The sequence below is a fragment of the Dermatophagoides pteronyssinus genome, unplaced genomic scaffold, assembly GCF_027571235.1.
Source record: "Dermatophagoides pteronyssinus isolate colony J.1.1.1.1 unplaced genomic scaffold, Derpt_VIB-CSIC_2022.12 sq0021, whole genome shotgun sequence".
Classification (NCBI taxonomy): Eukaryota; Metazoa; Arthropoda; class Arachnida; order Sarcoptiformes; family Pyroglyphidae; genus Dermatophagoides; species Dermatophagoides pteronyssinus.
Window position 1 is genome coordinate 74,862 of NW_027461545.1, and position 24,591 is coordinate 99,452.

Here is a 24,591-nt window from a genome sequence, read left to right on the forward strand (position 1 = left end):
TTCGAATATCATAACGGGGCGGGCGACTACCATTTGACTTGATTCAGGTAAGCATTATTTATTTGGACATTTTTCGATTAGATTTGCTGGCAATTTGTTGGAATTATTTGTTTCCACTCAAATTGGTTGATACCGTTAGGTTTTGTCCGTGTTTGTCTGTGGGTGTTTATGTGATGTGTTTGCATTCGATTTCATAACACCGCTCCCATCATCATACCAATCAGTCAATGAGAAAAACCCATGATGGTCAACAGAAAATGGTATATTCCGTTTTGTTTGTAACAAAAATTATTTTGATTTGAAATTGAAATTTGCTCAAATTGCATTATGTTTGTCGATTGAATTGAAATATTGAATATCTGAGTGACAATCGAATAATGGCAAAAAAATCCGGTTTTGTTACCTGTGGACCAAATGAGGCATTAATTGTTTCTGGTTGTTGTCATCGTCGTCCATTGATGATACCCGGTGGTCGAGTATTTGTCTGGCCTGGTGTACAAAAAGTTCAAAGGTTTGGATAAAATTGATTTATTGATTGCATGAAATGATTGAGCATTTATTTCATCAAATAAAGAATATCATTAAATACAATGACATTGGTAATCGAAAGCCCCCGTGTTTACACACAACAAGGTGTACCAATATCGGTTACAGGTATTGCACAGGTAAAAATTCAAGGACAAAATGCCGATATGTTGCGATCAGCATGCGAACAATTTTTAGGGAAAACAGATGAAGATATTATGATTGTTGCAAGAGAAACACTTGAAGGACATCAACGTGCTATAATGGCATCGATGACTGTTGAAGAAATTTATAAAAATCGTAAAAAATTTTCCAAGAAAGTATTCGAAGTTGCATCAACCGATTTGGTGGATATGGGTCTATTAGTTGTGTCGTATACGATCAAAGATATTAGCGATGAAGAAGGATATTTATTGGCATTAGGTCAAGCCAGAACAGCTGAAGTGAAACGTGATGCAAGGATTGGTGAAGCACAAGCACAACGTGATGCAACAATTAAAGAAGCTTTAGCAAACGAAGAAAAACAAACAGCAGAATTATCGAATAAAACCGAAATTGCCAAAGCATATAGGGATTTTGAATTGAAAAAAGCATTATATGATGCCGAAATTTATACGAAACAAGCTGATGCAGAATTAGCATCAGCATTACAAACGGCCATTATACAGCAGAAAATAATGGATGAAAAAATGCAGATAAAAATTATTGAAAAGAAACAAGATATCGAAATACAAAAAGAAGAAATTAAACGGAGGGAAAAAGAATTAGAAGCCACCATTATGAAAGCGGCTGATGCTGAACGTTATCGCATGGAAAAATTAGCCGAAGCAAATAAACAACGTATTCAAATGGAAACAGAAGCCGAAGCAAAAGCAATCGAATTAAAAGGTGATGCTGAAGCACAAGTAATCGATGCTAAAGCTAAAGCTGATGCAGAAATTCTAGCGCAAAAAGCTGATGCATATAAAAATTATGAAAATGCTGCCAAAATCGAAATGATTTTGAATACACTGCCAAAGGTATGTTCCATGTTTGATGAATTGACTGAATTCTCTTCATTTTTCATTTTTTCAAGGTTGCCGCTGAAATAGCCGGACCATTAGCCGAATGTAATAAAATTGTTATGGTATCGAATAGTGGTGAAATTGGTGCCGGTAAAATAACCGGTGAAGTATTGGAAATTATTACCAAAATACATTCAAGTATTGCCACAATGATACAAAGTTCATCAGCAACTGCCGCTGCCAGTGCCGCAACTTCGGGAGCTGTTGTTCATCAACAACAATCATCATCAGCCAGTACTGCAGTAGGTATTGAGAATAGAAAACGTAATTTCAGACACATTTTACAATTCTAATTCTGTATTTGTTTTCAAATTATCGCAAATCAAAAGGAACAACATGGAGGTCAACAACATTTCCAAGGCCGAGCTGAAACATCAGTCACATCCGCATCCAAGTATAAACCATTATTTTAAATCAAATCAATCTTCTTTTTGTTTCGATTTTTGTTTTTTCGTTGTGTTTGATTATCTTTGTTTCTCTATCTATCTATCTATTGATCTATCTCTGTTATATCATTTCATCATATGCCATTTGTAAAACCTTTTTCATTTGCCCTATTATTCTTTATTAGATATTATTTTCATCCATTTACAAGCCGATCACCATCACCCGGTGGATTATCATCAACATCATCGTTACGATTTTCAACAACAACGCCAACAACAAGACCATTGTAATTTGGAAAAATATTGTTCAATGTAATATTATCATCATCATTTTATTCAATTTCATCATTACCTTACTACCTTACAATCATCATCATTTTTTTTAAATTCAAAAACAAAAAATAACAAACACGGAAACCGAAAAGAAAAATATATATTTTGGATTATAATTTTTTGTGCAATCTTCTCTTCTTCTTTTGATCCCTTTTTTCAAAAAAACTGAATTTTCAAAACTAATTTTTTCTAATTTAGCAAATGTTTCAAAGTAAAACTTTCATTTGTTTGTTCACTTTTTTCCACGTACATTTTTACGCATATTTTCGGCACCGGATAACATTTCCCGACTTGTATCTTCTAATTGATTCAATTTTTCACCACGTTCCATGATGTCTTGCATATTTTGATGCATTGTTTGTTTTACATCATCCACTTGGCCGAATAGATTTTGCATACCAGCTGGACGTTGATATGTGGATTTTGGTAGATCCGATTGATTGGAATTGGAATTTGGTTTTTTATCATCCCTTTTTGCATAAAGAAAATTTACAAAAATGTTACGAAAAATTCGATTGATAACTTACATTTTATTGGTTTCTGAGACAAACAATTTGAGATGAGAGATGTCCTTTTTTGTGCTGTTTGTTCGAATGATGTGTCCTCCATTCCTTCCCGAAAAAAGAATTCCAAAATCAAAGTCAATTTTGACTATAATGACTATATAGACGACAATTCTTTGACAGAACTCCCTCTATATAATAATGACAAAATGCAAACATGTAAACAAAAACAACAATTTTATTATCATCGATTTTTTCAACAATTTAACAAAAACAACACAACAATAACATAACAATTTATCAAATCAATAAATTAATAAACAACACATTTGGCCATTGGGGCATTTTCCTGGTCGTCTGACAATTTCACCACACCAATTCATACATTGATTAACAGTTGTATCACATGGTTCATCATCAGTGCTATCATTAGATTGACGATTAGAACGAAATAGTTCCATTTGATTCGATGATGGTGACATTGCAATTCCATTTACCATTTTCCAGCCAACTTTATTAATTAAAAAAAAATAAATTAATTAATTGATTTAGGAAAAAACAACGATAACAATCAATCACGATAATTACCATCATTGCTGCCATCAATCAATAATGATTTATTACAAATAATTATAATCAACCAAATGATCAAAGTTATTTTCATCGATTGTTGTTGATGGTTTGCCATGGTTTTCTGTTCATTCACTCACTGGATGTTATGCTATGAGTTAATTGAAAATCATCATCATACAAAAATAGCCCAATATATGAGCCTAACAATAATGAAAGGGAAGTTTATTTCTGCCCTGCAACTTTTTTTTGAAATTATCGAAAGTTTTAACGATTCGATTTCAAGTAAAAAATAAATGCTATATTTTTCTAGCAAAAAACATAACTGTAAAATGAAAAGGAAAATCAACCAAAATAAAAAAAAAGATTATTTTATGATAATCTTATTGAATGAATTAATTTGAAGAAAGGTTTACTTATTAAACATTAAAACTTGTTTGGCCAGTTTCGTTTGTTATCCTGTTTTTTTTTGAGTTTTCCAATAGTAATGTTGTGGCGATCACCGTCAACCTACTTTTGTCCGTTTCAATGGTTCGATTAGTTTCGAAATCCTCATCATCATCGAATGATAATGTTACTTGATTGAAATTTTATTTTCATTTCGTTCATAATCATCAATATGGAGAGAATTAAAGAATTTTTCCTATTAATTTGGAATCTTTTGGTTGTTTATTTTGAAATTATTCGATCATGGTTTGAATCGGAGAATGAACCCCGAGATTTTTATGGAAAAGTTATTGTTCTGACTGGTAGTGCACAAGGTTTGGGTAGAGAAATGGCATTGCGATTAAATCGTCTGGGTGGCGTACGTTTAGCATTAATCGATATCGATCGTAATCGTAATGATGAATTAATTGAACGATTGAAAACTGAATCACCAAATGCTGATATTATTGGTTATGAATGTGACCTGTCCGATAGCTCGGATATAGATTTTTGTTGTGGTCAAATTCTTAAACATTTTGGACGTGTTGATATTCTGATCAGTAAGTCATAATCAATCGATTAATGGGAATTCACTAATTTGTTTCAACCAATAGACAATGCTGGAATTGTTCAATGTAAATCATTTCTTGAATTGGAAGCCAAAGACATTCGACGAACATTTGATGTGAATGTTTTTGCACATTTTTGGTTGATAAAACAATTTCTACCAGGTATGATTGATCGTGGAACTGGTCATATTGTGGCAATTGCGTCGGCATGCGGATTATCTGGCAAAGCAAATCTTGTTGATTATTGGTGAGTTTTTTCGTTTTTCATTCAAAATTTGGATACATTTTCGAATCGAATGTTCTAAAGCGCTGCAAAACATGCCGTTGTTGGAATGATGACAGCATTTGATTGTGAATTACGACAATTGAATCTTGATCAACAAATCCGGCTGACAACTGTTTGTCCGATAACAATTGCAACCGGAATGTTTCGTTATCCAACAACCCGATTCTCATCATTATTACCGATATTATCACCGGATAAAGTTGCCAAAACAATTATCGATACTATTCGAAAATCAGATCCATCATCAACATTCTTGATTACCATTCCATCATATACCTATTGGTTAATTTTGATTGAAAAGTAAGTTTTTTTGGAGAAAAAACAAAATACATTTTTCAATTTTAATTTTTTCCCTTGAAAATCGATTCAGAATGATTCCACGTAAAGCATTTGCATTTATCGATCAATATTTATCATATCAAGTGGGAAAACATTGAAAATGTTCCACTCAACAAAGACCAAAGTATCGAAATTTAAAAAAGACTTGAATTTTTATAATTATTATTATCAATTATTTACTTGTATCAACTTTGCCAAAATGGAAATGAAATGATAAAAGAATAAAAAGAAAAACAATTCACTTGTTTTGTAATGGTTTACAAAATGTGGTTAATGTGATGAATCTTGGATTTTTGTTTTTGCAAAATTGAAAACATTAATGTTTGTTTTTGTTTCGAAACGAATACAATTGGTATGTGTATGAGGGATTAATTGTGTGAAAATGACAGTTTGTTTTTGTTGAAATTTGTAAATGACGATGAAAAGAACAATGATGATTAATAGATGATGAAATGATGATGGTGCCAATACAATTTATTTAATTTGAAAAAAGAAATTTGTTTCATAATTCTGCTTTTCGATTTGGTGTCCATTGGATTCAAACAAAAATCAATGATGATCGAGGTTGATTTGAACCACCAGTTTGTTCCTGAAACACTTCTATCACATCTTCTTCTTCCATTTCCAATGATTGTGGTGTATCACTATCATCGATTCGGCGGCCATCAAATAGAAAACGTAATGATGACAATGGTACACCAACTCGATCGCTATAGGATTTTTTCAGTTTCGAAAATGATGTCGTTTTTTTTACACGAAAATGTAATTCAGTTGTATCCTGTCCGACAACTTTGATTTTAATATATTCCGGTGAACTTTCCTTTGCGTCTTCGGCCATTATATTCGATTTGGTTGTTGTTTGTATTGGTTTTTTCGATTTGGAAGAGGAAATCAACAAATGCTTGTTCGACGAGATGAACCAAGAGAGAAAAAAGAAAAAGTGTCACAATTCGATATGAGCTCGATATTGATTTTTTTAATTAAAAACAAAATCAAAAAAAAACAAAAATTAGAAACTCATTCAAGATGATGATGAAGAAAAAGTTTAACACACACAGCAACACAGCAAATTAGCAAACACACGCATACAGACACACAATGAAAAAAAACAATCGATACTTTGGAACAGCGGTATCGATAGTTGTGCGTTAGTTTTTTTCAAAAAAAAAATTGAACTCATTAGAGAGAGAGGAAGAGGGGAAAAATGGAAAATTCTGGAATATTTTTGGCAAAAAACGAAAAATCATTTCCAACTGTAGACAATTATTTAATTTGTTAAATTTTCAATCAATTAAATTTTAACAAAAACTTAATTTTTTTTTTTTGAAAAACAACATCCTAATTTTATTTTTTGCTTTTGGATTGTGAAACGGGGGTTAAAAAAATAGTTGAACTGCGCATGGGCGATTTTTTTGTACCTCTTAGTAACTAACTTTTTAAAACATGCCGCCATATTTTACTTCTTTTTCTTCTTCGAAGAGTAACAAACTGAAATCAGAACCCCTTACACTTACAATAATGATAGTGATACACACAATGTGGAAGCAGTATTAAAATGTGTTACGAAAAAATATACAGGCATTTTCTATTATCCACCCCATCCAACGATAGCTACAATGTTGCCATCTATGGAATGGCGTTTGTAAGAATAAAAATCTATAGAAACAGGCAGGTTTGATATCCTCGAGAGAAATGGCGAGCCACAGTCATCATCATTCCAGTGTTATCACAATCAAACACCGAGCATTTTTTTTGATTTTTCTGTGTATAGCCTGCCTGCCTGCCTTTTTTTCTTGATTTTTTTCGTTGCTTCCATTGCTCGTCGTTTTTATTTTTTTTTTTTTGGGGTTTTGGTTTTTTTAGGAAATTTGTAATTTTTTTTTCGTTTTGGTTTGTTTGCTCGCCACACTGCGCCGCTTGCCATCCTTGTATGTTTGTTTGATTATCATTTGATCATCGTCGTCGTAGTCGGTTTTGGATTAAAACAAAATTATATTTTTTTCAAAAAAGATTTGTGTTTTGTTTGGCCAAAATTGCATCTTTCATCATTTTGGAAAAATCGTTTTTTTCATTGCTTAAAACAACAACAACAGCATCCAAAATTTGGAATAAGAATAGTGTGTGTGCATCACTTGATTTTTGTTTAAATAGAATTATTCTATTGTTTTTTCGTTTTCTCGAAATTGAATAATCATCACCTGACTTGAATGAATTCATTTAGTTTCTTTTTATGCCGAACAAACAAAAAATCATCGGATTCTGTTTGTTGAATGTGTATTGATGTTCAACATTGGTGTGTTAATCCTTTAGTTAATCTTGTAATCTGTTTGTCGAATTTTTTCGAAAAGCTAAATGTGTGTGTTGTGTGTATTGAACGTTATGTTGCATTCATCATTTTCGATTATCGATTCGCGGAATTTGAACGAACGATAAAATTGGTGATGTTCAAGATTTAATCATCGTTTTCTGTTTGATGGTATGTCCACAATCATCTTTTCATTTTTGATTTGTTTCCACTCTATCTAATTATTCCAATGAAAATTATCAGAATTCAAGTAAAGAATATTCAAAAACAATAAATTCTTGAGATATTTTTTGTGCATAGATTTTATGAATGGTCCTTTCGTTAGGATTATTTTGAGTCGCCCCAACCAACAACGTCAACGGTTCACACAAATGATTTTGTTTGGCTATTAAACAATGGCGGTTATTTTGAATTCGACCAATAGCAGTTTATGTTACCGCCCATTATTTTTCTCATTACGTGCTTTACACGTTTTTTCGTTCGATACTGATGATAAGCTATGCCGCTTGTAAAAATGAGAAAAATATTTGTTTTTTTTTGCGCGGCTTTTTGATTTTTGGCGGCAAATTTTTTTCTGCTATTTTTCGTTTTGTTGTTTTGAATTAATCTTATTCAATGGAATTTTTTTTCCAAATATTTTTTCTTTTCAAAATAGATAAACGACATCTAAACGTTCAACGATCATATTATCATCATTGATTGATTGATTATCGATGAGCCGATGAAATCAATCAAATAAAAACTTTGATTATTGTAGAAAAATTATAGTCATATTTATATTTTGAAAAAACAAAACAAACAAAATGTTCTATTCGGTATTTGTATTGGGTAAAAAAGGCCCATTAGCACGTGTTTGGTTGGCAGCACATTGGGATAAAAAAATAACAAAAGCACAAATTCTTGAAACAAATATCGTCGAAAGTGTTGATTCAATACTTCAGCCAAAAGTAAGTTTTTTTTTGAGAAAATTGATTTTTACTTACTTTTTCAAAATGATTTTCCCGAAAAGATAAAATTATCATTACGAACATCGTCCCATTTGTTGCTTGGTATTGTACGAATATATTCACGCAAAGCATTATATCTGCTACAAGATTGTCAAGATGCTGCATTCAAAATTAAATCAGCATTTCGACCGGGTGTTGTCGATCTACCGGATGGTAAAACTGAAGCTGCAATCAGTGCAATTACATTGCCCGAAATGTTTGATTTTATTAATGATTTTGATTTGATGGCCGAACCACAATTACATTTGGAAACAACACCAACAACAACAGCCAATATTCGCAATATTACATTGGTTGAGGATATTAGTTCGATACATGTTGATGATCCATTAATGATGAATGATGTTCGCGATTGGAGTGAAATTGGTTCGATTGGTGGCGGATCGATCAATATCAAAGATTCTACTTTAGATCATACATCATTGAATGATAGTGGCATATCATTGAAAAATAACAATAACATCGATCTGTTCGATCGTCCTGCATTGGATGATGGTTTTGGTGGCCAACTTGGTGTCGGTATTGTTGATGATGTTGATGCAGATGATGTATTCAATATGCCAATGCCCGATAATCTAAATAAAAATGATTTGAATATGGAAAATGGTTTGGATGGAAATAAAGACGCTTTGAACAACATTGAAAATGGTGGCCAATCGCAACATGAACAGCCGGAAAGACCACATTCAGTCATGTCGGATGCAAGTGATGCAGAAAGTTTTGGTGTGCCCGGTTCATTTGGCGGTGCATCAAGTCCTGATTCTACATTAGGTGATGTTGATCCATTCAATTCGATTGCTGATAATACTATTGTGGGAAATCAATTGAATAATAATGATGATATAGCGAATGATGATCCAAATCAAATAGTAGATCCAAAAGATGCAAATCAATTATCACAAAATACAATGATATTGGAACCAATCGACCCACAGACAGGTGTATTGGATAAAAAACGTAAACGACGAAAGAAAATTGGCATGGTTATTGATGAAGTGAAAACATTATCCGGCGAAGAAATGAAAGCACAATTATCCGATACAACAGATATTGTAACGAATTTAGATCTTGCACCACCGAATAAAATGCTAATGAATTGGAAAAAAACTGGTCTAAGTGATAAATTGTTTACATTACCTGAACGTTGCATTTCGGCTAAAGCATTGTTTCATTATTATTCAAGAAATTTAATAACAAATCGTTATGAAGAATTGAACGAAGAAGATGATCTGCTTGATGAACGTAATATTTATCCTTTGGCTGACGGTGATGAATTTGGTCGCCATCATACATTGAATGGTGATGGTATCTCGGATCCATCGATGATGATGATGATGGATCCTTTACAACCAATCAATGATGATTATCAGCAACAACAACCTGAATCACCACAACCACCAAGAACACCACGTATTTCAATGAAAAATATGCAATCACCCGCACCCTCACAACGTAAACGTAAAAAAATGGAAGACAAGGAAAATAAAGATATTGGTATCTCAAATAAAAGGCAACGTGAAAATTCAAAATATGATTTAAATAAGTTGAATCATTCTGGAACTGATGCTGAGAGAACATCGGCTGTAATAGATTCAAGTAATTTATTAAATGATAATAGTTCAATACCTGGATTTCGTGATCATACTTCCAATGATTTACACGGGGTTGATGGTGGCAGCTATCAAATGGATCATATTGATAAAAATTTTTTGCCACAAGATCAACAATCCGACGAAGAACGTGATGAAGAAGAAGAGGATGATATTTTTGACTATGCTGCACCAATGTCTGTTGGACCGGTATGTTGTTTTACTCATGTTTGTTATTTTGTTCAAAAATAAAACTTCTTCCATTTCAGGCCGAAGAAATGTTACCAGATGAAACAATTGATCAATATGAAGAACGTATACGAACAAAACGTTCGAATTTATTACTAAAGTATATGGCCGTACAATTGGATGATAATGGTCATATACAATTTACAAATCTAGTTCGTAATAATAAACGAAAATTGGTTAGTATTCAAAATGAATGAATCTTTGTTGGTGAAATTGATTAATCTTTTTTTGTTGTTAACATAGGTTGCACAAAAATTTTATGCATTATTAGTTTTGAAAAAACAAATGGCCATTGAATTATATCAAAATGCTGAAATGCCATATTCCGAATTGAATATAACAAAAGGACTAAAATATGATGAACATATGGTATCGACAACAGTATCATGATCAAACTGATGGTGAACATGGATCTTCCTTTCATTTCTTTTATATTGAATATATTTATTTATTTGTGCTGAGAAAGACACGAATATGATTTTTTATTATTATATCGAGAAAATCAATGGCAACAATTTCATTCGCATCATCGTAATCATCTCATTACATTTTTTGCATTTTCAATTGACAATTTTTTCTTCAATATCATATGATATTCCATACAAACAAATATATAATTATTATTGTGACATTTGACACATGACAATTTTTTCTTATCGCTGCTACATTGTTGCATCACACACACCCACATCGAATATATTCTCATCATTCATATTAATTGATTGAAATTTTTGAACATCATCTATCTAGATTGGCACAAATCCTATTTGAAATTGAATAAAACTTGTAACAGGAATACAATTTTTGTAAATACATTCACACACTATTCATTAGCTGGTAAGCAGCAGATAATTATTATCATTTTTAAAAAACATTGATTATGGATTTTTAAAGAAAATATAATTATTATTTATAATTCTTTATTTGTATTAATCAATTGTAATTTCATCATCATAATTTGATTAAAAATTAATCCCAAATAACGTACAATGTAAAGTGTTTCCTCCAATAAAATAATCCATTCAATTCGATACTATCGATTATAGTGATGATGGTATCACAGATGTCAATATTTTTTGTTTTGTTTTATTAGCGACCAAAAAAATAATAATTTCTTATTGAAAATGCAATTATGATGATGGATTCGATTTTGACGCCCAATCAAGTTGAAGTATCGATTTTAGCTTTTGCCGGTGCAAGGGATTTATTATTACAACAACATTCAAGGGTCAATGAATCTTCGAATGATCAATCGAATAATGGTGGTGAAATACGATTAACATTGCAATCATCGTGGCCACGAGCATATGATTTACGAAAATTTTTATGCCAAATAAAGTGGCCACAACTCCAACCAATTGAACAAACTATCGCTATAGCATTGAATCTAAAATATTTATCGTTAAATGAATCGGTAGAAATTAATTCCGGTGATACGATTGCATTGATACCACCGATTTCGGGTGGATGAATGAACTCTTTTCACATTTTGGGTATGTATTTTGTTGTTGTTGCAAAATTTGTCCTATCATTGTCGTTTGTTGTTTAGGTGAAGAAAAAACTATCGAAAAATTTATATTTTTTCATTTCGTTTTTTTCGTGGATGTCAAGAATAAAAAATTTGCCTGAAAAAGTTTTCAATTTGATTTGTTTATTTTCGGAAAAAACAAAATTTAAATTTCAAGCCAAAAAAATAAACGTTTGATCGATTGATTTTTTCGAATGAAGACCAAAAAAACATGTGGAATTTTCATCAAAAAACCTATCTATAGATTGACATTGCATAACATAACTTCATTTCACCATTTTTCATTTTAACCATTCAATGGTGCCAGAAAACTGGTATTTACACAAACTTGACTAAACAATATTGATTCTCAAATTTCTTCAAATTTATGACGGGTAATAAAACGGAATGTTGAATATCATGAATATGATGATTACCCGAATGATTACCCGCATCATCATCATCATCGGATATCCAATATAATGAAAAAGAAAATAAAACCGGGTTTGTTTTCTTTTTCGTTTCTCGGATTATATCCAATGTTAATGTTAATGATGATGACTTATGAAGCTGCATCAGGTTTGAGAGTCGACTCTTCAACGACGACGACGACGAGTTTTTTTGTTGTTGTTTTCAATTTCGTATGAATGGAATATATATCACCAATGATGGCCGCCAAAATTTAATGATATTTTTTCTGTTGTTGTTGATAAACTACGGCGTCGGCGTCATCATCGTTGCCATCAACAATTTGGCTATATTTTTTTCGACGACGACAAACAACGAACGCCCGGCGTCATCATCATCATTGCCATTGCACCAAAATAAAACAGGCAAACTCGGGCAACATGACTCGAAATTTCACTAAAGAATTTTTTTCGCCTATCATTGAAATGAATCTTCATTTTATTTATTTATTTCGGTTGATGGAATTGGATTCGGCGCAACGATTGTTTTGTTGTTGATTTTGGCCAACAGTTGCGAATATTGCGATATTGTAATGCTGTGTGTTTGTGTTTACTGTTTGTTTGAATCATTTCATCGAAAACAACCAAACGAACCAATGATTATATCTTTGACATTATTTGTCAATTGATTGGTTGGTTATGTTGTCAAAAAACATTGGAGCATCATCATCATTATCAAAAAGCCGCATCATCTTTTTCATCTCAATTCATAACATAACATCCAATCACCACACAAAGCATCAGCAACAGAATTCATATTTCAATTTTGTTTTTCCATCAAATTTGTCAATGTTTTCGGGTGGTTGTTAGCAAAAGACAAAACTAGAAAGGAGAACAAGAGGGAGAGAGACAGAGAGAACGAAACATAACAAAACTTGAATATATCTTCTGTTTGTGGTGTGGTGTGTTTATGTGGTTAATATTCAAAAGCGAAACGAAGAGAGAGCATTGAAAAAAGCCCAGTTTACCATTGGATTCACCATAGTTTCAATGGCGAAATGAAAAATATTGTGAAAAGTTTTGTTTTGTTTTGTTTCTATCCATGTATGTGATTTTTTTGTTTTTAAAATGTGAGATGATCACTGTGAATTTTGTTGATTTGATTTGAACGTTTATCGATGAATAATTGTTATAATTCATAAATATCATCATCAGCTTAATCGATCGAGCTTATTTTTCAAATCAATTGAAAAAGAAACAAGGTAAATTTTGATCACCATCATTATTATTATTAATTGATTGATTTGCTAATTGAATTTGAATTTTGATTTTGGTTTTTTCCTTTTGATGTTTTTTTGATTAGGTATAGTTGATGACAAACATCCTACATCATTCGTCATAACTTTACTATTTATTTTCAATTTCATTGATTGATTGAAAGGAAATCGATTGCAATTAATTGGGAAAAAAATATTTGAAATGATCATCATCATCAATAGTGTTGACAAACAACAACAATGAATGTACTTTATATCAAATTCAATTCGAAATGATATAAAACAACAGAATACAATCATTATCGTTAACAATGACAACGACAGAACAATTTCAAGGGAAACAAGTTTCAACAACGTATTTATTAATATTGTTTTTGTTGTTCAACCAAAAATGACCAAACTTGGATTTCAGACATTTTTTTCTCAAGAAAAATTTATTGAATATCTTCATTTGAAGAAGATTTTTTTTCAATAAATTATCATTGTCTTTGTCATATCCTACACATAACCATTACATAAATTATTATCATCATCCTGGTGGTAAAATTTGATTTTCAGTATTTTCATTTTTCCTCTCTTTACATTGCTACATCAGATTTGATTCGATTCAAGCTAACTAAGCAAAGCTAGTTGCTGTTTGACGTATTTGTGATCATCATTCACATTGGATTATTTTTTCAAAAAAAAAATCCAATTCCTAATCTGGTTTTGTTTTGTTGTTGATTTTTTGAATTTGAATTTTTTTCTGCAAATTCATCATCATCATCCAAACCGTCGACAACCGAAAAAAGAAAACGACGCCATCAACATTCATTTATCGTTTGAGTGAAAAAAGGTAAAATTCTTTGTCTAGTTTTTTTCATTGAACAAAGTCAATTTGATTTTTTGTTTTGTTTTTTTCATTATTCAAAATTATTATGAATTGATTTTGGGATGGGCTTGAAAATTCCTTTTCCCATAGTGAATATTCATTATTGTAAATTATAGAATATTCTAGAATTATAGATTTTATTAAATTCTTTATTCTTCCGTTTATCATTTGTTATTTGTTATTATTAAAGGTATGTTTGTAAAGATATATTCTTGTTGAATTTTCTACCTTTACCATTCGATTGATTGATTGGACATTTTTTTGATATTCAAAACATTATTATTATTATCATTTTTTGTGTAGCCATCATAATCATTTATGATTATAATGATGATGATGAGAATTATTTTTTTCAAACCAAAATTTTGCTACACCCAAATTTCAAACACACATGATCGTTTTGTGTGTGTGTTTCTCTGCCTGTTTGCTACAATATCTGCCAAGTCATGTTTCAAGTTTTTTGTTGTTGGTTGAAATGATTATTATACAGGAACGAAATGAAAAAAATTTATAAATTTGAAATTTAGATAAATAAAAATGAAAAATCATCATTGTAACAGTTTTTTTCTTGCTGCTGGTCAAATAATGATGATGACTTTTTCATTTGTACAAACATTCCAGAATTATATCTTGATAATGATGTTCAACAGCGACAACAGAAAAACTGATGGCTTTTGTCAATTTTTCATTATTGAAATTCTTTATTGATGATTATTATGTAAATGATGTTGTTGTTGTTGGAATTTATCATAATAAATTCTCATTATTTTGGGGAGGGTAGCAATCATGAATTTTCCTTGAAAAAAGAAAAGAATTTCTTTGGAGAATTTTTCCCAATTGCAATATAAAATCGCAAGGTCAAAAAGACAATTCTGTGAAACAACACAACTAGAAAAGTATTTCTCTATGGATACCACCATTGATTAATTAATTGTATTTTTTGTTAATTCTTTTTTAATCAACCAACCAAGCTGACAACAGCAGGGGCAACAAAACGGAAAAAATCAATCGAATGTGTTGATTGCTTTGCCTTGAATTTGAATTGATTTTCTTCTTTTTTTCTGCTCGATAAAGAATATCAGAATCAAATCCTTGAATCTTTTAGCTTTTTCGAATCGATCGATTTTCTGTATGATGAGTGACAAACACAATACAAATATTATATCGAGAATTTTCTTTTTGCTTTCATTTTGAAATCAATCAATCATTTCTCTTTCTCGATCCTTGAGTCACGATATAATGAATTGTTTTACTGGTTTATATCGATTTCTTCAGTCTAAATTTAGTCTAAATTCTTTGCTCATCAAGATCGATCGATTCTGTTTCCAGAATTTGGAACATAAGGTAAGACAATCATTGTCTTCCTTTTCAAATTGTCCGTGTCGATTTTTTGTCAGTTGTTCCAGATTGGAAAAAACCTTGATGTGAAATTTTTTTCGTCAATCCAAAAAAAATTTATCTCCTGATTTCAACAAAAATCGAGGTCATCAAATCGATTTTCGTTTTTCTCATTAATTTTTAGTAATTAACCCGAATTTGTCAAAAAAATAAACAAAAGTTATCATTTTTTTCATTAAGCATCCTTTTATAAAGTTATTTGACATAGTGATGATGAAAAAGCTAGGAAGCTGACATCAAAACCTTGAAATATATTTTAGTTGTTGTTGTTTTTGCCTGTTCCCCATTTGGATGATAATTTAATTTGAACATGTTCCATATTTCTATTTAGTTTTTCCATTTGACTCTCTCCATATCAAATACTATGTATCAATCGATATGATAAATGTCGCTATCTCAGTGTGTGATGCATCCAACGAAATTTGATCCAGCATCGATTGTTTTCTCTCAATATTGTTTCCCAAATAATAATGATGTTTTTGATCCATGTCAAGATTTCTCCTTTTAACTTAACATTTCATTCATTTATTTGATAGATTTGAATGGATGAAATTTGATTAAAAAAAGATATGATTATATAATCATCATCATCATTGTAGCATAGTGTGTATAATTGGATTTCATTCATTTATGTTTTTGGCCTTGTTTATTTCTTTCTTTATCTATTATTGTTATTCGTCATTGATTTTTGTAAATCTTCCTTGTTTATTTATTGAAATAGTATTATCAAACAAAATTCAAGGTCGACTTTATTATTAAATAATTTTTCATGAGTTTTTTTGAAACTTGTTTCACAAAAAAATATTATCCATTAATTTTAGATGTTTGAATGACTGTGTTATGTTGATCGATGCCCTTTTCTTCTTCTTATTTTTTTTTTTGCCAAATTTAACAAGCTGTTTTTTTGCTTAACTGTCATATCTTAAATACCATGTGGATACAAGTACTTAAGATAATTTTTTTTGTTACTTTAGACGAAAAAATTTAATAAAATGAATGAATGAATTGTTTTTTCCTTGTTTTAACCTTTTTTCTGTCACTATGATTTATAGCTCAGTTAGGTTAGGTTGCTTTTCTTCGGAGCCAAATTTAAGGGAAAGGACTTTTAATTCATATTTTAATGTGAGAAAGATGACATAATTTCAATAGCCCATCATAATGTCATTATATTGATGGTATACATTCTATTTTTCCGATGATGATGAAAAACAGTTATTATTCAACAATGCCCTATATCCGATTCCACATACTTATCGATTCGAATAGTACATTGATCGATCGATAACGAATCGTGATCATGAATTAAATTATCAGGAATTTTTTCTGAATCGATTTTCAAAAACGACACTCTTTCATTAGATATAAATGAATGGTGCGACTTCACACATTGATCATACCATGAAGATAGAAAAGAAAGAAAATCTGAATAACAGAAAAAGAGAAAGAGAAACAAAATTTGAATTCACTTTCTCTATTTTTTTCTTTTCTTTCAAAACTATGTGCGTGTGTGTCTATATGACTCATTTCATATTTTGATTGATTGATGCAATGCGATGTGATGCTTCATCATCTTCAGCATCATCCAAACCAACCAAACCAATTTTGAAAAATAGCAAACAAGAGATGAAATTATCCATCTATTTTGACCTTTTATTTGTTAATCATCACAGTTGCTTATGAGATGTTCAACAAATTCATTTATTTCTCTACTTTTGATCATTATCATCATCCGCATCATTTTTTAAAATTGTATTTTGTTTTTACTAATTTGATTCGGTGATATTTTTTCTGATTCATTTTATTAGTTCCATCCAACCCAAATTACAAACAACGAGGACAGCAACAACAATTCATCAAACAAACAAAGATCAAACACTAATTTGATTGATTGATTATTGTGTAAATTCGGACAGAAAAAAATGAAAATAATAAAGTTATTATCAAGTTTGGTTTGTTAGGTTTGTTTGAATGTCATCAATCATCATTATCAATTGACGACGACTACAATAATAAAACGAAAAAATGGCATATCATAAACAGCGACAACGAAAACAACATTCATTCGACAAAATGGATAATCATCAACTGCGATCATTATCATCATCATCGATGACCATTACGATGTTATATAAATCATCATATCGTTCAATATTCCTATCATCATCATCATTGTTATTGATATTATTTACATCGATATTCATTCAGGTAAATGAATCAATTAATTAATTAGATCGATTTTCTAGTCTAAATCGGTTGTTGTCATTGTGATGATGTTTTGACATTGACATTGTCAATCAGCGAGAGAATGAGTTATATCCACATACAGACTTCAACCTTGAAACAAATTAATTTCAATTGCACCGCTAAAATAGGGAAATGATGGTGATGAAGAAAGAAACTACAAATTTTTTTGTGAAATGTTTCATTGAGTTTTTTCTATGTCATTCTATTTGATTAGGGCATGGCATTTACGTTTTCGGCTGCAAAAAAAAAAAACACGTTTTTTCACCATAACAATTGTCGAGTTTTTTTCTTTCAATTTCTCATTCTCATTAGATAAGAAAAAATCTATCCTTTTTTCTTTCTTCAATAGATTCAAGATAAGATTTCTATAAACAATGTGATGCAATTGTTGTTGCCGTTGTCCTTGACATGTTGATCTTGATCTTTCAAAAATGTTGATGATTTCAATGTTTTTTTTTGTTTAGCCACCAATTCCTGGTTCTCTAAGATTAGCATATGATAATTAGGATGAACTTGAAGCAAATATATGATTTTAAAAGCCATGGAGAAAGTCTTTTTTTTCTGAATAATAAACAAACAAATTTAGTTCAGTTAGTTATCCGGATAAATATGTAATATTGCCAAAAAACATTGTTATTGCGTGAATATGCCATCATCTTTTTTTCTGAATCTATTTTTAGTTTTTTTCATGTTGAAACAAACACAGACATATAATCTAAAAATAAACATCATTATTATTATTTTCTGATATAAGTTTAATTAATTAATCAAACAAACAAACCAAATTCATTGTTTTTGTTTCATTTAACCAAATTAGAATGCAGTTGCATTCAATAAAAATATTACCCATATCGATTCGAATAATGGAACGACGACAACATTATCTTCATTATTATCATCTAGGAAAATAAATATTGATAATAATAATGCAACAACAACAACTTCAATGAATACAGTTTCATCATCATTATCGATAGAAAATAAATTATCCCCCAATAATGATTATGATGAAAATTCAATGGAATATGATTATGAAAATTCCAATGGAAATGATATTGATGATATTGATGTGGAAAAATTTATTGTTATTCATCCGGAAATCGAACCAACATTGGAAGATCATGAAAATGGCTATTGTGTATCAGATAGTCGTATGTCTTGTGGAAAAGGGGGTTTTACTGGTGATGTTGATATACCTTGTGCACGTAATACTAGACCAGAATCATTTGAAACAATTGAAGAGCTTAATTTAATACGTGATGTTTGTCCAGAATTTTTGGAAAATCTTCAACCAGGTGAATCACCCAAACTTTGCTGTAATATGAAAGGATTACATGAACTTCGTATTAGTTATGATATGCCTAAACAAATGGGTATTAGCCGATGTCCATCTTGTTTTTACAATTTTCGCCGTTTATTTTGTAACTTTGTTTGTTCACCAAATCAGAATAAATTTTTACGTGTCGATAAAACTGAATCAGTCATGATTGCTAATCAATCGTATGAAAAGATACGTGAAATGACGCATTTTATCAATAAAAATTTTGCCGATGGTCTTTATGAATCTTGTAAAAGTAAGTTTTTATCGATAATTTGATTGATTTCTATTTATCGATTTCCTTCACAGATGTTCAAGGTTTATCTGCGGGGCTTTATGCATTGGATTTAATGTGTGGTAGTCATGGATCGAAACATTGTAATGGTGAACGATGGATCTCATTTTTGGGTATTTCAGCTGATAATGGTGGTTATGCACCGATTCAAATTAATTATAAATTTACCGATGATGTTGAAAAAATATTGGTCAATAATCAAAGTGTATTTGAACCAATGAATCCTCCAATTATACCTTGTAATTCAATTCCACCTGGTATGCCATCGGATGCTATTTGTCCTTGTCAAGAATGTTCCGCTTGTTTGGAGTCAAAAGGACAACAACAATTGAACAGTCTTCTATCTAGACTTTCACGTTTTATTAATTTGCAAGAATATTCCTCATCGTTCACTATTTATAAATTAAGTGGTTGTGCAACATTTGGTCTATTTTTATATATATTTATTGTTATTGTTGTTTTGGTTTATTTTCTAATATTTAACACCAGAGAAAAATCATCCTATGATGGTTAGTTATTTTTCTGTTGGCATTTGTTTTTTCTTGACTAATTTTTCTCTCATTTTTTTAGTTTCTGAAACCGAATTCAGTGTTGATGGTGAAAAAGTGGAAAATTCACAACCGCACCAACAAGAAGAAACATATCTTGGTTCATCATCATCATCAACATCAAGATCGGCAGCCGGAACACCGGAATTAGAATCTGATAAATTTGTTGATCGTATTAATCCATGTAATCAGATGGGTATTATGCAACCATTGGAACATTTGCATACGGTCAATCTAGCATTGGGAATACGTTTGGAACAATTTTTTGAACAAATTTTTCGATCATGGGGTGTATTTGTTGCCCGTAATCCATGGTCAATAATAATCGGTTCGATTGTGATTAGTTTGTATCTGGCTGCAGGTGTTTTTACACATTATCGAGTGACGACCGATCCGGTTGATCTATGGGTGCCGGCCGGTAGTCAAGCACGTAATGATATGGAATATTTCAATGAAAAATTTTGGAAGTTTTATCGAATCGAACAAGTGATTATTGAACCAAAAAACCTACAACCATTTACAATGGCAAATTATACAAATTATGATGGTAATGCGCTCATTGAATTTGGTCCAGCATTTGAACAACAATTCATGTTACAAGCATTTGATCTCTATGATAATATTAAACATTTAACAGCTAAATATTTTGACCGAAAAAATGGCCAAAATCAAACAATACATTTAGAAGATATTTGCTATAAACCACTAAGTGTTTCTTGTGCCATGCAAAGTATTTTTACTTATTTTGGTCAGAATGTTGAACAAATTCGAAGACCTGATTATATTCGTCGTATACAGAATTGTGTTGAGTAAGTTGTTATTGGTTTTTCAAGTTGATTTTGTTACATTTTCTCTCTCGTTTTTGTCCAATTAGAAATGGAATGAATCCAAAATGTTTTGGTAAAAATGATATACCATTGCCATATCCAGGCGTTGCATTGGGTGGATTTGAAAATGATCAATATTTAGAAGCAAAAGCATTGATTATAACCGTACCTGTTGTCAATCATAATGATCCGAAGGAAAATATTCCGGCAAATTTATGGGAAAAAGAATTCCTAATGTTATTGGAAAATGTAACCAAAACAAATAAATATAATCTATTGAACTTGGCTTATAAAGCTGAACGTTCAGTTGAAGATGAATTAGATCGGCAAAGTCAATCGGATATTGTAACAGTTGCTGTTAGTTATCTGATAATGTTTATCTATATCTTATTAGCACTTGGTGATCTGGACAAATGTTCAACAATTCTAATGACAGCAAGATTTACATTAGGATTTGTTGGCGTTGCCGTCGTATTGCTATCAGTTTTAGCATCATTAGGTTTATTTTTTTATTTCAACATCCCAGCAACGTTGATTATTGTTGAAGTGATACCATTTTTAGTTTTGGCTGTGGGTGTTGATAATATATTCATATTGGTACAATCATTTCAACGTGATAAACGTAAAGAATCGGAAACATTAGTCGATCAAATCGGAAGAGTTGTTGGTGAAATTGCACCAAGTATGTTACTGTCATCATTATCGATGAGTGCATGTTTTTTCATTGGAACACTGACCGAAATGCCTGCCGTGCGAATGTTTGCATTATATGCTGCAGTTGCATTGATAATAAATTTTTTTCTACAAATGACTTGTTTTCTTGGCTTATTTACATTGGATACCAAGCGTCAATTGGATCATCGTTTGGATATTGTTTGGTGTATAAAACAATCGAAAAAGCGTCATGAATTGGATAATTTCTCGAAAGAAAGTGTTCTATATTTGTTATTTAAAGATTTTTATTCCGAAGCACTATTACGTGATAAAGTTCGTATGATAATTCTGTTAATATTTGGTGCATGGTTTTGTTCATCGTTTGCCGTTCTGGATAAAATACATATCGGTCTGGAACAAGACCTTACAATGCCTGAAGATTCTTATATGATAAATTATTTTAATTTTTATCAAAAATATTTTGTTACTGGACCTCCAGCTTATTTTATGATTACTGAAGGATTAAATTATTCAGATCCAAAAGTTCAACGTATCCTATGTACACAGAATAAATGTGATCCAAATTCACTACCGTCAATACTGGGAATGCTGTCAAAACGACCAAATGTGTAAGTGAAAAAACACATTATTGATGAATTATTATTGATTTTTGTTTTAATTGAATTTTCAGGACTTATATACAAACCAAACCCGTATCATGGATCGATAGCTATTTTGAATATTTGGAAAGTTCAAATTGTTGTTATAAAAAATCCTATAATCAAACACATGATGAACAATGCAGTCTTGATGATCGTAAGTTTTCTGTTTTATGGATTTTTTAAAATTAATTTGGTTTTTCAAAAGGTTCCGATTGTAAAATGTGCTGGACAAAAGAAAGTTGGCCAAGTGGATCAGATTTCATTCGTTATGCACCATTCTTTTTACATCAGGCACCGGATTCGGATTGTGCTAAAGCCGGTCTTGGCCAATTTGATGATGCTGTTCGTTATGAATGGTTAGAAGATCAATATAATATCGAAATTTCAAGTATGCTTCGTTTTTCATTTTCATCGAAACAAACCGATCTGAACTGATAATTTTTTTTTAATTTTTAAAATTTAATTTTCTTAATTTCATTTCCAAACAGCAACCTATTTATCAGTTTATCGAAGCGTGCTGAAAACATCGGAAGATTTTTATGAATCATTACGTTCATCAAGAGAAATTGCTGATATGTTGACGGAAAAACTGCAAAATGCAACCGGTACCCAGGCTGTTGTTCGTCCATATAGTGTAGTGGATGTTTTCTATGAACAATATCTAACAATGTGGCCTGATACAATCAAAAGTTTAGGCATATCGATTCTGGCTATATTTATTGTTACATATTTATTTTTGGGTTTGGATTTTTATTCCGCATTGATTGTTGCCGTTACCATACTAATGATTATTGTCGATTTAATGGCAATGATGTATTGGTGGGAAATATCATTGAATGCAATATCATTAGTCAATTTAGTTGTTGTGAGTTTTTTCTCGAATTTTGCATTTGGCTTTCAAATTTAATTTGCCATTTTTCCCAAAAACAATATAGGGTGTTGGTATTTCCGTTGAATTTTGTTCACATTTGGTACGTTGTTATTCAATTTGTTCGGCACCGACACGTATACAACGTGCAAAAGAAAGTTTGGAAAAAATGGGCAGTTCAGTATGTATCTTGAATTTTTTTATGAAAAGTTTCTTCAAAATCTTTTTTTATTTCAACATTCAAATTGAACAGATTTTATCCGGAATTACATTAACTGATTGTGGTATTTTGATTTTAGCGTTCGCTAAATCAAAAATATTTCGGGTATTTTATTTCCGAATGTATTTGGGTATCATATTATTTGGTACATTACATAGCCTGATATTTTTACCGGTATTGTTATCGGTATTAGGTCCGTCAATCAATAAACAACGTTTATTTTTAAATAATTTCAATAAGCATCATCATTCATCATTTCCATTTCGTAATGATAAAAATTGTGTATTAACATATTCATCATCCGCTTCATCTTCCGCATCATCATCATCAACATCATCACCAACACATACATTGAAAGCTAATCAAGAACAGCAGCAAAGAAGAATATCCAATTCATCAACAGAATCGACAAATGCAGTATCAGCTGAACAACAATATCGACATTCAGAATTAATAACAACTACTGTTGATATGCAACAACAACAACAATCAATGAAAAATTGCCATTTTTAAGTTCAAAAAATCTTTACTTTTTTGAAAATGAAGCAAGTGCCATCCCATCAAAAAATACATTTCAAGTGCTAGATTGGAATGGTTTTTTCTTAAATTAAACATTTCCATTAGGATTAGTTCAATTAGTCAGTCAATCAGCCACGTTTGAAACAATTCATCTCATCATTTATCATTCGGCAAATTCATATTCTATGAAAAATCTGTGATTTTCTAATTCTGATTATCATTATCAATATTTATATTTTCAAAACATTTTTTTTAATTTTTCAATTAAAGAATATATTATTATTATCTTGCTTTTAAAAATATATTGTAAATTCGAAAAAATTATTATCATTATTTTTGAACTTGTATTTTTATTTTTTTGTTTTGCCTGGTCTTTTCATTCATTCATTTTTGCTGTATTATTTTTCTATGTCTATAGAATCTATGAATTCAATTCATTTTTTTGATTATTGTTTTTCACACATACATTATTCCAAACAAACACACAACTTTATTGAACGAAAAGATTTATCATTTTGATAATTGCCACACACACTTTCCATCACCTCTCTTCAATTGATGAACGTGAATCTCAAAACTTTTTTCAGGAAAAAGTTGAATTTTCATTTTCAATTGAATTTTTCGGAGAAAATATTAATAATAATAATAAACACTGACCATTTCACAGAGTTAAAAGTTCAATTCGTCAAATGTTTTTCTTCTTTCTTTTTCTCGCCTTCCACCAATGCTTTTTCTTTCAAGTTTTTAATCCATAACACACAGACACACATCTCATGCATCACACAATAAATTTATTGGAAAACTTTTTTTTCTGTTGGAAAAAAA

At 30.7% G+C, this 24,591-nt stretch overlaps 6 protein-coding genes across 8 annotated transcripts; 5 read left to right on the forward strand and 1 right to left on the reverse strand.

Annotated features, from left to right (window-relative positions):
* Positions 1 to 187: 187 nt before the first annotated feature.
* Positions 188 to 3,021, forward strand: Flo1 (flotillin-1). 2 transcript variants are annotated; one of them, XM_027347274.2, is made up of 5 exons: positions 188 to 511; positions 575 to 1,544; positions 1,601 to 1,831; positions 1,919 to 1,983; positions 2,161 to 3,021. In XM_027347274.2, exons 1-5 carry the CDS (start codon positions 378 to 380, stop codon positions 2,264 to 2,266), a joined length of 1,506 nt encoding a protein of 501 aa, XP_027203075.1. In that variant the 5' UTR covers positions 188 to 377; the 3' UTR covers positions 2,267 to 3,021. The 2 variants fall into 2 exon arrangements, with proteins under 2 accessions (XP_027203075.1, XP_075679004.1); XM_075822889.1 differs by having other exon boundaries at positions 190 to 511; positions 1,601 to 1,835.
* A 10-nt stretch (positions 3,022 to 3,031) lies between these two features.
* Positions 3,032 to 5,839, reverse strand: LOC113796979 (small ubiquitin-related modifier-like). Of its 2 annotated transcripts, none has more exons than XM_075822897.1 (2): positions 3,400 to 5,839; positions 3,032 to 3,322 (listed from the first exon to the last, which is right to left on the reverse strand). In XM_075822897.1, the coding sequence occupies exon 1, from the start codon at positions 5,837 to 5,839 to the stop codon at positions 5,540 to 5,542; it is 300 nt and encodes a 99-aa protein (XP_075679012.1). In that variant the 3' UTR covers positions 3,032 to 3,322; positions 3,400 to 5,539. The 2 variants fall into 2 exon arrangements, with proteins under 2 accessions (XP_075679012.1, XP_027203081.2); XM_027347280.2 differs by having other exon boundaries at positions 3,400 to 3,663.
* On the forward strand, positions 4,001 to 5,266 carry LOC113796975 (epidermal retinol dehydrogenase 2-like). Its single transcript, XM_027347277.2, has 4 exons — positions 4,001 to 4,367; positions 4,422 to 4,623; positions 4,684 to 4,962; positions 5,033 to 5,266. The coding sequence occupies exons 1-4, from the start codon at positions 4,001 to 4,003 to the stop codon at positions 5,097 to 5,099; spliced, it is 915 nt and encodes a 304-aa protein (XP_027203078.1). The 3' UTR covers positions 5,100 to 5,266.
* Positions 5,840 to 6,855: 1,016 nt separating the features above from the next.
* vtd (RAD21 cohesin complex component verthandi) lies at positions 6,856 to 11,069 on the forward strand. Its single transcript, XM_027347272.2, has 5 exons — positions 6,856 to 7,477; positions 7,962 to 8,253; positions 8,316 to 10,112; positions 10,172 to 10,327; positions 10,395 to 11,069. Exons 2-5 carry the CDS (start codon positions 8,110 to 8,112, stop codon positions 10,539 to 10,541), a joined length of 2,244 nt encoding a protein of 747 aa, XP_027203073.2. The 5' UTR covers positions 6,856 to 7,477; positions 7,962 to 8,109; the 3' UTR covers positions 10,542 to 11,069.
* Positions 11,070 to 11,182: 113 nt separating this feature from the next.
* On the forward strand, positions 11,183 to 11,646 carry LOC113796977 (molybdopterin synthase sulfur carrier subunit-like). Its single transcript, XM_027347279.2, has one exon. The coding sequence runs from the start codon at positions 11,284 to 11,286 to the stop codon at positions 11,620 to 11,622; it is 339 nt and encodes a 112-aa protein (XP_027203080.1). The 5' UTR covers positions 11,183 to 11,283; the 3' UTR covers positions 11,623 to 11,646.
* A 2,275-nt stretch (positions 11,647 to 13,921) lies between these two features.
* On the forward strand, positions 13,922 to 24,447 carry LOC113796963 (NPC intracellular cholesterol transporter 1-like). Its single transcript, XM_075822879.1, is given in 11 exon segments — positions 13,922 to 14,177; positions 17,417 to 17,816; positions 18,673 to 19,429; positions 19,483 to 20,012; positions 20,014 to 20,825; positions 20,891 to 22,126; positions 22,189 to 22,313; positions 22,365 to 22,547; positions 22,648 to 23,024; positions 23,095 to 23,208; positions 23,281 to 24,447. Coding segments are annotated over 10 exon segments (4,797 nt in total). The 5' UTR covers positions 13,922 to 14,177; positions 17,417 to 17,633; the 3' UTR covers positions 23,761 to 24,447.
* Positions 24,448 to 24,591: the final 144 nt, after the last annotated feature.

Bases quoted from the DNA above. Each gene is read 5' to 3' on its own strand.
- Flo1 (XM_027347274.2), top strand. From the start codon at position 378: ATGGCAAAAAAATCCGGTTTTGTTACCTGTGGACCAAATGAGGCATTA. The intron at 1,545-1,600 runs GTATGTTCCATG...CATTTTTTCAAG, and splicing joins TTTTGAATACACTGCCAAAG to GTTGCCGCTGAAATAGCCGG. The intron at 1,984-2,160 runs GTATAAACCATT...ATTCTTTATTAG, and splicing joins TCAGTCACATCCGCATCCAA to ATATTATTTTCATCCATTTA.
- LOC113796979 (XM_027347280.2), bottom strand. From the start codon at position 3,499: ATGGCAAACCATCAACAACAATCGATGAAAATAACTTTGATCATTTGG. The intron at 3,323-3,399 runs GTAATTATCGTG...TAATTAATAAAG, and splicing joins GATTGATGGCAGCAATGATG to TTGGCTGGAAAATGGTAAAT.
- LOC113796975 (XM_027347277.2), top strand. From the start codon at position 4,001: ATGGAGAGAATTAAAGAATTTTTCCTATTAATTTGGAATCTTTTGGTT. The intron at 4,624-4,683 runs GTGAGTTTTTTC...AATGTTCTAAAG, and splicing joins GCAAATCTTGTTGATTATTG to CGCTGCAAAACATGCCGTTG. The intron at 4,963-5,032 runs GTAAGTTTTTTT...AAATCGATTCAG, and splicing joins TGGTTAATTTTGATTGAAAA to AATGATTCCACGTAAAGCAT.
- vtd (XM_027347272.2), top strand. From the start codon at position 8,110: ATGTTCTATTCGGTATTTGTATTGGGTAAAAAAGGCCCATTAGCACGT. The intron at 8,254-8,315 runs GTAAGTTTTTTT...TTTCCCGAAAAG, and splicing joins ATTCAATACTTCAGCCAAAA to ATAAAATTATCATTACGAAC. The intron at 10,328-10,394 runs GTTAGTATTCAA...TTGTTAACATAG, and splicing joins GTAATAATAAACGAAAATTG to GTTGCACAAAAATTTTATGC.
- LOC113796977 (XM_027347279.2), top strand. From the start codon at position 11,284: ATGATGATGGATTCGATTTTGACGCCCAATCAAGTTGAAGTATCGATT.